This window comes from Malurus melanocephalus, unplaced genomic scaffold, assembly GCF_030028575.1.
Source record: "Malurus melanocephalus ecotype Western Australia unplaced genomic scaffold, MMel_1.1 scaffold_34, whole genome shotgun sequence".
In the NCBI taxonomy this organism is placed as follows: Eukaryota; Metazoa; Chordata; class Aves; order Passeriformes; family Maluridae; genus Malurus; species Malurus melanocephalus.
The window spans coordinates 548,103-561,389 of NW_026623266.1; the positions used below are offsets into that span (position 1 = coordinate 548,103).

The 13,287-nt window shown below is 37.0% G+C and overlaps 1 protein-coding gene across 3 annotated transcripts in view; it reads right to left on the reverse strand.

Annotated features, from left to right (window-relative positions):
- The window catches only part of DLG2 (discs large MAGUK scaffold protein 2), a 307,910-nt gene that overhangs the window by 289,348 nt on the left and 5,275 nt on the right, over positions 1 to 13,287 (reverse strand). For all 3 annotated transcript variants that reach the window (XM_057364043.1, XM_057364044.1, XM_057364042.1), the window contains exon 2: positions 7,974 to 8,143. In XM_057364043.1, the coding sequence (XP_057220026.1) occupies positions 7,974 to 8,143 (170 nt within the window). The remainder of the gene's footprint in view (positions 1 to 7,973; positions 8,144 to 13,287) is intronic.

Consider the following 13,287-nt stretch of genomic DNA (forward strand, 5'->3'; position numbering starts at 1 on the left):
TTTGTTCTCTCGAATTTTCAGAAAAAAACATTAAGAATTAAACTTGTGAAGGTGACAAGGACAGTACCAGGGGAATCTTGTAAGCCATGCTAACAGCTCTTGATTTTTAGCAAAAGCCACAGAAGTGACTTTGACCACAGTCAAAGGAACAACACCACATGACAGAATGATAAAAACCAGGGACACACTGGAACACCACACCCCTTGCTATTCAGAGCTGATGAGACTATCTAGGCAACTGGACAATAATAATAAAAAAAAAATCCTATTTAATTCAGAAAGGACAAGCACAGAAGATTTTGTCAATTGGAATGTCAATGATCTACTTAGCTCAAAGATGGTTGAATTTGGTCTGATGTGCCAACAATTCATAGCACCATCTTCTGCCTTTTAACTGCAATTGTAACGAGGAAGACAACAGACTGATTTTCTTTCTGAATTGAAAACRAAAAGCAACAAGCCAAAGCTCATTTTTCTTGAAACAAAATCTYCAGTCTGTTTGCATCCAAGACTACCTGCACATCAATCTTTCCCTGAGCCGCTGCTTCTGCTCTATCACAGCCACAGTTCATTGGGATGATGTGTGTTCTGCTGAAGCTGCCTCATCAGTAACTATTGCTGAAGCAATTCAGCAATGATCTTAATGCACAGTGCTGGATTTTTATAGCCATCTCAATTGGCTATTAAAATACAGCACTGCACTTTGAAATTGCTACTGCACCACTTCAGAAATAGTTAGCATGATGGAGTTGCAGAAAGCAATGTTMATTTCAGTGGAAACTTCACTCTTTGTGAATGATTTCTGGAAAATGATACTTWAAATCTACTATGAGATTAGATGTTCATTTTGCATATGAACACAGGATTCTCAGACCTGCTTGGAGAGTTCTTAAAAGCTGAATGATTTCAAGGGAAAACTAGACAAAATAGATGCTTATAACATTGCTGCACAATCTTCCCAGTCATGTTGTTTACTTCCTTACTGCTAATTGAAAATGACRGTTAAATATAAAAGGGGAAAATCATAGTTGTCATGAAAACAGAAAAGACTTCAAGCAAGTAMTATCCTACAGCTCAYAGGATAGCTACAGTTTTAGGTGAGACAACCAGCCAGAAGGAGRGATTTTGAATTCCATGTGAAATTATCTGTTTTGATTTGGAAAACAATTTGTTTATTGACTGACTACTAATCTCCAAAGATGGTGGAATTTGGTCTGATGTAATAAGAATTCAAATTCACCACTTTCTGCCATTTAACTGCATTTTTAACAAAAACCAAGAAACATCATAGATTTACCTTCCTTCTTCACTAAAGACAAAAGGACTATAGAAAAACCTTGAAAAACTACAACTGAAACACCACTCTAACAGTAACTTTTATTTTGTGAAATCGTATACAAGAACTACTTTTCTTCAGGAATGGAAGGAGAATCGATGTGGGTTTTTTAAAGAAAAACTTCATATATGGTAATTTAGACAAATTAGATGGCATGTATTTAGGTACCAAAGGCAGATAATACATTTGTTATTTTATTTATACCATAAAGAAGACTATGACAATAGAAGCTGTATGCATTTATCATCACTTAAATTAAAGAACATGATCCTCAGTCTGTGAAACATAAAGGTGCAGAGTTAACCTACAATTTTACCACATCACTCACTGACAATACAAATGTGTCAAAATATTGTTGGAAAACAGCRTAGGCTTTTATAGCACTATCACAGAGCTATCTAATTTTACCATTTTCAAGAGAATACAATTTTCATATGACAAACCATCAGATACTCACACATTCTTATATTAGACAATCCTAGCCTGCAGGGAAGCCATGCTTTTTAGTGATGATAACTTCTAAATGATGGTTTGAGTCAYTATCTTAAAACTGGAATATTATATATTAGTGCTTGATGGAGCACTTTCTGCTAATTGGAGGAAATATGTGTCCCTTCTGGCAAAGACATTTCACAAAAAATGGTTGTTTAGTTTCAACTGTGGTGATTTTCTCTTTATACCTGTAGTAACAGATAGATACTTTTACAGTAATATGAAGTGAAGCATTGAAATTAGGAGTTGAGAACCAAAATAGTTTGTTAAACCCAGGTTTGAGAAATTTTGCCTTCTTTCTCATTTTTATACAGCTCTGTCTTTTAAGTTACCTCATKTTGCTCTGTTTTTGATAAGGATTCACAGAGCACATAAGGAAGAGAACACTGAAAACCAGAAGTAAATTCACAGCTTATGAGATCGTAAGACAGAAATTCTTTAAAGACCATAAGAATAGGTTCTGTTTAAAATGTGAAAAAAATATTTTGTAGRAAACACTTCAGACCTAACAAAACATTTCTTAATTTTTTAATTAAGAAAACGTCTACCTAACTTGCCATAAAACCCCCTATTCCCACATGCTAAAGTTTGCTATGGCATATTTAGTGTGTCTTAATTAGAGATAATAGACCATTAAAGTAGTAGGAGTGATAGCTGCAATAATTTAAAAAAAATAAATTGTATCATCATCAGTCTGAAGCAAGCACTTGCAATCAGTTATCAAACAGCAAGATCTGACAGATCTCACTGTTCTCTGAAATTGGGAAATAAATGATTGGGGTTCTTCCCCAAAAGCCCCTTCTTTCATTTTAAGTGCTGAAGTTATTACCTGAGATAAAAAGGTAACTTGACTTTGCTTTGCTAGATAAAAGTGATGTTTCCTCTTTTCCTTACTGAAAGCAGCACTTGGTAATTTCTTTTTTTAAAAAAATCAACCCTCTATTCTGCTATTCCGAATTGAACACTTTTTTTTTTTTTTAGCAGACATTTTGAAATACACATAATTGAGCTGTATTTTTGTGTTGTCATTGCTAGCTGGGATACTGTCCRTGCAACAGAACATAAGATATTTCCAATAAAGCCATCAATCCAAAATCCAAACTAAAACATGTCTATTCTCATGAAAAAAAGAAGCATGAACTTCTAGGAAACTACAGACAGTAATCGACTGCAGGAYATTTCAGTAACAATCCAAGATAAATCTACAGTGAAACCGTACCTTATATTGAAGGTGAAAAATCTCTGCATCTTCTCAAGAAAATCCCATAACTGAAYAGAGAGTTAAAAAATACACTACTTWAACCATACTGCTTTTTTAGCATAGTAAGAAAGCTTCATTACCATTCACTAACTTCATGCAGTGTCATCAAGAATAAAACCACCAGTTATGGGAAAAGGAAATCTACCATGTGCCACAGAGTCCTCTTCTTCAGTTCTGCACAGAACACAACGAAATGGAAACTCTGGAACTGGTTATGCCCAGTGACGTAGTCTAACTTTTAAAYGGATATACATAGCTCTCACAATGAATGCACACTATGCCCTATATATTAATCACGTGTTATTTTTGAATATTCTGTTGAGATGTCTGGTTTAGGAGCTTAGCCTTTGCTGATTAAGAAAGTTAAGATAAGAAGTATAGCCATCCAGAGGGAGACACAGAATTGGGCTGAAGAGTGCTTAAGAGATGCATTAATTTTTAATTTAGAGCCCCAAAACATAACAACACTCCAAATGGATTAAAAGAAAGGTTTTGAAAATGCCCTAAGTCTGAGAGCAGAAACATTAGAGAAATAAGTGGTCCTAAGCATGCTTTGTTAAGAGCCCAGAACAGGGTGGGGTGAAACTCATGAGAATGTGTCACTGGCTGAATTCATCAGGAATGAGCAAAAAGCATGCATATGGAAAACAAAAAAAGCAACRGAGCTGCTGGTCTGTCCAGAGCCTTTTTATCTAAAATGCAGTGACCAAAAGGGCAGCTCCAGTAYTGCAGCAAGATTCCTGCACAGTTCAAACACTCTAATGATAGGCACTGTTATMATGAAGGGTGTGGGAAAGTAATTCTCTTTATCTATGACTTTATACACAAGCCAACCGAATATCCAGATAGCAAAATTAGCTGTCCTTTATATTGCTCCTTTTTTGGGTGCTCTTAAGTCTGACATTCTCCTCTCAAGTTTCCTGGTACTCTGTTCCACTTCACATACCCTGAACTTCATTTCTGCAGTTGTACTGTAAAAGTACTGTCTTTTAAGACACCACATTTCCTATAGAAGGGAGGTCAAAAGTTAATTATCTGATCCAACACTGCTGTAGTCACTAGAATCCTTATTTTCTGCCTTTATTCTTTTTTTTTTCTGGTACATCATATCAGTGTTTAAATTATCAGTCAGTGGGTAGTTAACATATTACATGACCTCTGTGTTTATCCAGGTTTCTGTCTGCCAGAAATTTTTTACAATGGTAGAAATACATTTTTCTGCTGATAATTTTAAAATTACATTTTAAAAAATCAAGTTTAATTCCTATAACTAATTGTGCATCAGCATACTACTCAATGCTTCTGTGTTTAGTAAAAGCGAATTTGAAGTCGGATAGGACAGCATGAAAATCTTGAAGTCAGTGTAACTACTTTGGTTTAAAATCCTCCAGTCAAATGCAATGAAATGGGATTGAACACTGTAATCCCTGAAGAGTGACTGAAGTTCACAATTCACTGCCCATATACAGTTCTTGGCAGGATCTTACAGGAAACCAATGCACAAGTTATATTACAAAGCCATTACAAAGCACCATTAAATTGCTTTGTTTTGAATATCTGCTTGTTTGCTCCCCAGGAACGAATACTGCAGCATACACAATCCATTTTAATTACTGCTAGTCTTGTTTCAATACAGAGCAAGAAAAGCACATGACTTAATGACAGGATTTTCAGTGGWGTCTGAATCCCAATGATTTTCCATAAGAAAGCTGCACGTACATCTTTTCTCTGTTACAGCTGTCAGCCCCTGCAGAGATGCTGGCTGCTAAAACCTGCAGCGCCCTGGGAGCGACTGAAATAAAACACTGTGGGCTACTCAATCCTTTGCAAAACCATGCAAGAGGCATACAAAAGACCAAGACATCCCAAGCACGTGAAAGAAAAGAAGACCCTGCGAGGATGACAGTCAGTAATCACCTTCAAGACACAGGCTAAAGCTATCTGCCAACATTAGCAATCAGGTGTGTCAAAGTGATGATCAGCTTTAAATGTCTCTACAGCTGCAGCTCTCTTGCAGCCCTTGATGATACAACTCATTTGTGTCTTTGCTTACCTCTTTTCCCCCAAAAAATTAAACTAGAGGATTACACACATCGTTTAGCACATATGATGCTAGGAGAGCCTTTTTGTAAAGCAACAGGAACAACTGCACAGGGATCTGCATTAAGAAGGGACCTCCTGGCAGCACTCCACCATGCCCTTTCCCCTGTCATACGTCCAAAGCCATCACCAGACAATGCTTATTTAACATCTTATGTTCAAAATATATTTTGAACCATATTAATTAATACCAAATTAACCAATGTCTTTTGTATGGTGGTTGCTAGCTACATAAATTAACACCCATTCAAACAACCCMGCTAACCTCTGTGGATACTAACATGTTAAAGCCCTCATTCTGAATATCCCAGGTGAAATTAAAAGGATCTTTACATAAAAAGCCTTGCAAATTTCCTTCTTTACCACTTTCAAGKGTTGAAAGATATAATCTGCTACACATAGACAGGCAAGCCAGGGATCTCTGAGTTGACTTGGTATTATGGAAGCCAAGGCTTGCTTTCATGTGGTATAYTCTCAGAGCAGTAAGGAATGAACTCAGTAAATGCTGGGTTATACACTGACAGAGACAGTCGGAAGAACTGAAAAGGTATTTGCTGCTCCAAGTTTGGTGTGGAACAAACTTCTTGTCTAAAAAACWGATTTACTTTCTTTATTAATTTTGTGAATAGGAAAGAAGGAATAGTGTGGAAGCCACCATGATGGTTTTCARGTCCTGCTCTGGACACCAAAATATTCCAATTTCACTCTGAAAAGTAAGAAACATTTTATATAAATACTAAGTGGTTTTTACATTGCATAGTAATGGTGTGGAAGAGCAGTTCACAGATAAATCACCTAAAATATGAGGAGATAAACACCACAGGAGTGACTACAGGCCAAAAGTCACAGGTTTTATTCTCAGCTTCTGCTGAGTTTGATGCGTCTCAAGAAAAATTTTTTTCATGGAATATTTTGAAAAAAATCAAAGGAAAAGTGCTATAGATATTTAAAATAGTATTGATAATATTTTCTTCTCATCTATTAATTATTACTTTCCTTCATTTGCTTTTTCATCTGTGGAATACAGAACGCATATAGACCATGCTTCCTTACTGCCTGAATTATGAAGGTAAAACCCCTGGCTTTTCCAGAAAACCTGATCATCAACTTATTTTTTATCCAAGTTTCCAGTTAACTTGTTTTTATAAAAGTGARAATGTTAAAAAAATCCAACTTAACAATAAAATTCATTATTTATAGCACTTATCTGTAGTAGACKTCATGTAAGAATATAGCTACAAAATCATGTTTTCAGCAGTAAGCAGCAAAAGTTCTTTACTTTGCCATAAAAGGCACTTTTTTTTTATTCACTCTGTTTTATGAAAATAATTGTAAAAAGAAATAGTCTCAGACACACACTCAAAACAAACACAATGCAAACCCATTATTAGATAATGATTGCCTGTCTTGTCCATTTCCACAATGTAGCAAAAATTTGGTCACGGTGAAAAATTTTTACTGTGTCATCACAATCAGAGAGGACATGTTAATTTTAGTTTCTTTAGCCTTAGGTCTCTCCAAATGACTATCATATCACACCGTTTAATTCAAAATCTTTAAAAACACTGCCTGCACTTCTACTCTGAGTTCATATGCATACAAAGTACCATTAGAGACGCTTTTCTATTAGAAAAACAATCCAGCATTGTGGCTGACCACGAGAATTCAGGCTTCTGGGAATTTACTGTCAGATGCAGGTTTAAATATATTTTACTCTTCTCCGAGAGCACAGCATACTGAATAAACTGCAGTGTCAAATAGTGCACGCTTTCCAGTGCTGCACTGTCTTTGTTGAGTATGAGAGGTCCATCTCAACAATACGTCTCAATATATTAAATATACTCCACTACTGGTATAAAAAACCCTATGGARAAGTATACTGTAATACGCACATGAGGACATGTAGAGGGGAAAACACTGAAAAAACTGCAGATTATTCACTAGAGATAAAACAGGGAGAGTAATCTCATGTGTGCTGCATATATTAAGATACATGCAAATGTCTTCTTTTCATATATATATATATATATATATATATATATATATATATATATATATATATATTTATCAAAGACCTGCTTATGAAATAGTTATTATGGATCCAAAAGCTCTACTGCTGTGCATTCTATTAACATATACTGTAAAAATATGCATTTTCTTTGTCCAGAAATTAGCTATGAGGAAAAATGTTTATAGAAAGGAATTTGGCTTTTTGTTCTGTAACCAGAAGATTCTGCTGGAAGCTGATTTAGGCTAGTGAAGGTTTTGTGCTAGATTTTCATGYAATTGTGTAGAAAGACAAAATAAAATTCTCCTATGTGTCTGGGTAAGTYGGTATTCTTGTCTTCATGTTCCAAAGATAACTCTAGAAGAAACTATCATGAAAGAGAGGATAATCTGGACAATCAAAAAGCAATGAGAAAGGGAAGAAAAATGAAACTGCATTCAACAGCACCTTACATGAAAGTCAGAGGTCTCAGTAGAGGAACTTTAGAGGTAGTATATGTACTGCCAACCTAACGCATGGTATCTCATTGTCTCTTCAGAAGGTAACAAGCCGTCYCTGCTGTAAACATCAAACGAAGCAACCACAACTCCTTGAACTCATTTATATTTCAGGAAGAGATGCAACCATGGATTCAAGTTCTACCAGCCTAAGTGAACTATATTTCAATATTTGACAAGTCAACCAGTTTGCCAATCAACGAAGTCATATGCCATTTAAGCTATAAGAAAGGTTAAACATCAAGTTTAAAATGGACATCTTTGTGTTTTGTTATCTACCTTTAGGTCCTTTGAACAACTTGATTTCTACCACGGTCTCCAGTATCGGTCTTCTTCGTCGGACGTACAATCGCACTATGGAACCRGCCTCCTTCAGGGCCTCCACGGCTTTGCTGTGGGACACTTCTGACACGTCAACCTCGTTCACTCGCAGGATACAATCGTTGACCCTACAAGAAAAACAAAGAACCACAGGCACTGAATGCTTCAGCTTTTACCTTGGACTGAACAGTGTTGTCAGTAGTGCTGTAAAATGCAGACTACTTCATTGGGAATGACAGAAACACAGGATATGGTGAGTTGGAAGGGACCCACAAGGATCATCAAGTCCAAGTCTGCCAGATGACAGACACAGTGCAATATGCTTCACAAGCAAGGAGACAAGAGCACTCAGTCCTTCCAAAAGACATACCTGAGTCAAATTGGAGTGTACCTAATCACTCACACCTACCATCCTCCTTCATAAATTGGGATTAGATCCACTACCGTGACAGAAATCACTAATAAACAACTTGTCTTTACAGACTTCATTAAAACAATTTTGACTAAACAATATAATTGATTTAAAACACTTATGCTGCATGCTTATTACTACTATAGTTGCTGTTAAGGAAASCACAGAGTGTAATACAAAAGTTGTCAGAGCAAAAATGTTGTCCTACAAAAAAAAAAGCAGACAATTTAAAAGAGAATGGTTGATGCTAAAGAACTTACTCAAGTTAAATTTTTTATGTTTTCAACACTGACTGTAGGCCACAAGATGTGCTGTATGGCAATACCATTTTTATTTAATTAGAATACTAATAAATAAATACTAATCCCTTATAGCCTACTTTGAGCATTTACTACAACAGTTGTGGATGCACATAAAACCACCCTCAATGTCCTGGTCAGATGTCCTTATCTGACAGATTTGCCCTAGCTGGAAAGGAAATCCACCAGATAAGGGCAGTAAAATGCATCTCCAAAGCAGCAGGCTAATGACTTAGCTAGTGGGCCATCCATTCTTTGCAAATGAGAGCAAGAGAAATGAGCAAATTCCAAAAAACTAGATTAACTGAGACTTCCTGCTCTCATTGTGAGATGCCTCTAAATATTTTGGATACAGAAGCAAAAGGCATATTGTAAATGAATGTGTTCTTCTGCATGTCTGAAAGGACAATCACCGAAGCAAATATGGGTTGCTAAAAACATTGCCATTCCTGCTATGTTTCTATACATGAAAATCAACTATCAAATGTTACTCTTTATGGCAAAAGAACACTTGAGCTGGGTATTGATCAGGAGTGTTAACACATAGAGGGAGAATAAAGTTTTACTAAATTTATCAGTAACTCAGAATTTCAGATGGTTTTTGTCATGTTCTTGTCCAGCTGTTTCTGTTTAAAACAAACCCAAATCAAYAGAAATGAACACAGGTATTTGAAACTGGTCAGACTTGGACAGGACATAAAGTTGATGCTTCCCTTCAGAGAAGAAGTACTCAATGGTTTACTCCAGTGCCAGAAGTTTTCAAGGTTGGAAGGGACTTTATGCAACCTGGTCTGATGGAAGGTGTCACTGCCCAAGGCTGGAAATGAACTAGAGGATCTTTAAAGTCCCTTCCAACCCAAATCAAACTGTGCTACTGGACCCTGGATAGTTATGTCCAACAATCATGCCAAAACAGTTACAACTGACAGAAATAWGAGAGATTCTTTGTTGTTGCGGGGGGAAGGTCAGGGACTCAGAGGTTTACTGATAGTTGTTGCTATCTTCAAAGCAAATAAGGACTTATATTAAGGAAAAATTCCTACTTTTATGGGCTAAAATTTCACTRTATTAATCAGAATTTGATTTTTACTGTTTTCAAGAAACCATGCAGACATCCTTGAGAAGCTGATAAATGCTTCAGTCAACTTGTAAGCAAACAAGACGAGTACAATCCTTAGGCACTTACTGGACATATAATAGGTGACAACTGGTAATGATCATTCTGTTCCCTTGTTCTGTGCAATATGGTGCCCTGGAGGGAAAYCCAAAGCAGCGTAGCAAGGCAGCTAAGAGCCCCAGAAGACCAAATGGTGCTGCCAACACACATTAACCCACTTGCAGCTCCATGACAGAGCGAGCTGGAACCAGCTATAGACAGGAGAACAAGGGAATAATCTGTACTCAGTGGATCAACATCATGACACTAAATCCTGCAGTAATCCACGGGTTTTAATCATCATCTGATACCTCAATGTTAACTGGTGTTAACAGGGGAATCGTGCTTTTCACAGCCACCATGCCTTCCACTGCACAATGGCCAACATTAATAGATTTTTTCCAAGCAGAGCTAACTGGTTATTTTAGTTGCCTCCTCAGCAAAACTCAAATTGATACAGACTTTATTAATTGTTTAGTTAGAGCTTAGAAATCAAGGTAAAAACAGGTATTATGGGAAAATGAGTGCAAGGCTACGGAATATATCAGGTAGATATATACCTCCATATATCAGTGTGGAGATATCAGGTGGGCTACAAAAGTAAGACAGAGAAACACTAAACTTTCTCTTATTCCTTTGTTCCTCCTTTGTCTAACCGTTTTAGCCAAAGTTTCCCTAAAAAAGTGTTGATACYTTCTTCCAAAACTTACAAGAGCACAGCACTTTACACACGAACACAAGGTGGCAAGCTGAAAGGATTCATTAATATCTTTTCTTCAAGAGATCAGCAAATAAAATTACATTACCGGACCTAAAAAGAATATGCCTAGTCCATTAATTAGAGTTCATATAACTTCCTTCCAAGGAATAATACATTTTATTTAAATTTCCACTAAGAATTCAGAATAAAGGATAACACATTTACTACTGCAGTCTTAAGATCTGTCTTTAAAATCACAGAATACAGAGCTAACATCAAACACCAATGACATGTATGCACTTTAGGGCATAGTTTTCTTATGTATAATGATCCTTAGAGACACGATACAATTTCTGTAGCAAATTCATGTACACTTTCATACCCCTTTCTAATACTGTAATGTAAACCTATTTCTATATCTATTTTAAAAATAAAGATAGAAAACTTATGAGTGGAAGAAAATCCCTCTGTATTTCTGCAAACTGGAGGAGAACTARTGCCTATGAAAACGTCTGATGAAGGTAATAGCCAATCCTAACTCAAAATTTTACATGCATGTAAGTTACAATGAAATTCCAAATATCTAATTCAATGGTTACTACTGAAAATACTACTTGATAAAAGCTATGGTTGGGAGGATTCTAACTTATGAMTGACACAGCAGAATTAGAATTGAACTTCAAAAATTTGAAATCCTACAATTGGTTTTGATTTAAAAATATGTGCAAATATTGGTGCAATAAAATGGTAATCCAGCTATATTTAACATGAAGACACAATTTGAAGTATTGAATCTAACCTATACTTCTAGCAAGAGCAGAATTATCTTTGGTTCTGAGGAAAATAAATAAGGACTAAATCCACAATGTTTCATTTCTGAGAGAAAAACATCATCCTTCAAGCCTCTGAATCAATGGCATTAATCTACTGGAATGAAATAAATTCAATAAAATACAAGCTTTCGCCCAATAATGCTGGCCTGGTGCCATCCTAACTCTTCATGTGCAGCCTCTTTCAGGATCTTTTTACATAGCCTACAAATGTAGGAGTAAAACCTCACCTGAATCCCACTTCCTTTGTCTCCTGTTTCCAGTCCAAATAAGCTTTCCAGAGGAGAGTCTACACCCTCTTGGCTCATCTCAAACAGGGACTAGCCCTCACTGCAACCCCCAGGCATACTCAGCATAAACACTGGATAACCAAACAAAGCAACWCCCTGCCTGTTCCTGGCTGCACTCACCCTTGCAACAAGTTTTCAGAAGCAAAAGGCAAACACCTCAACCAAGCACAAAGGCAGGAACACACACAGTGTGTGTGTGAGCAAAGACAGGAACTCAAGTCTTGCACAGCATTTCCCTAACCAGATACACCCAGGCAGATGCTTTCTCCCCCTGCACTGGCGAGCCAGTTTCAGTGTGCTGGTCCCAGGAGCCCAAAGGCTGCTGGATGGCTGAGCTAACAATCCTTGCTGAAAAGCAGGGTGTGCTTGCTCGAGCGTAGTGTGGTGCTTCTGCAGCCTCACAACTTCTATCAGCAGCTGGCATGATTATCATCTTAGAGACCAAAATAAAAAAAAAAAAAATATTTCTCATTAAGTATGTGTGTTGATTTTACTACAACATAATGGAAACCCAGTCTGTCCTGTAGCACACCACCTGTCTTCAGCCCACACATGCCAGTGTGAGGTTTGGAGAGGGACCTGAAATTGTGTTGGTTACCTCCATGGTTCACTCCTTTGAATTTTTTTTAGTATTTTGGGCATAGAAAACAGTCACTTATTCTCACAAGTGAAAGGTGATCTCTAGTGCATTCCTGCCTAAATGGCAAAAGGCGGAAGAAAATCATCAAAAGCCTGCTTGTGTGGATCCAGCTCACTTGCTCTGGATCAGAGSAGTCCCAGTCACATTGCTCATTCCCATATTCAGGAACATGCCAGCACTAAGTCCTTCTTGGTCTCCCAAAGGTTGCATGAGAAATAAAAAAGGACAAATTAAATTCCTCCTTTGTGTACCAGGAGTCCAGTGACGGTTTTGGAGCTAAAAGTGCCTACTACCATGCAGTCAACAATTTCAGATCACATCCAGGGGGGCTATAGATCCCACCACCATGATCTGCAGGTGTGCCACCAGAGGGGTTTGAGCTTTATTTCACTTGCAGAACTGAGATTGGAGCTCATCTTATCAGAGAATAAATCAGGTTTTAGGAAATACTTCTGAATTTCAGAATGTGTTATTGCCTGAAACGACTCTGTTTCCATATCCTGTTAGAGACATGACCTTGCTGAGACCTGAGTCACAACCAGCAGAGCTACAGAACAGTCGTAAGACACTTACATTCATGCTCCTTTTGCTACTGCTGCTTTAGCTACCCACAGATTTTTTTTTTTTAAAGCAGCCTCTTAATGAAATGCCAGTGTATTAAAGGGTTTGGATAACAGTCATTGAATTTAAAACCCAAGTGACTGGCTACAACATCAGTAAAATATTAGCAGAGCACTTTCTTATCATATACAGCATCTTTTTATCCCTCTCCTTGTGTTTCATTTATGACTCTAAGTTCTATTTTTRAAGTTGCAAGTCAGAAACAGACAGCATACTGCACTATATAATTAGGAATGGAAAAGTCCCTGCAGCCTTTAGACTCTTAGAAGAAAATATATTTGGAAGCTTGAATATGTTCCTATTCACACAGTTTCAATAGAGGAT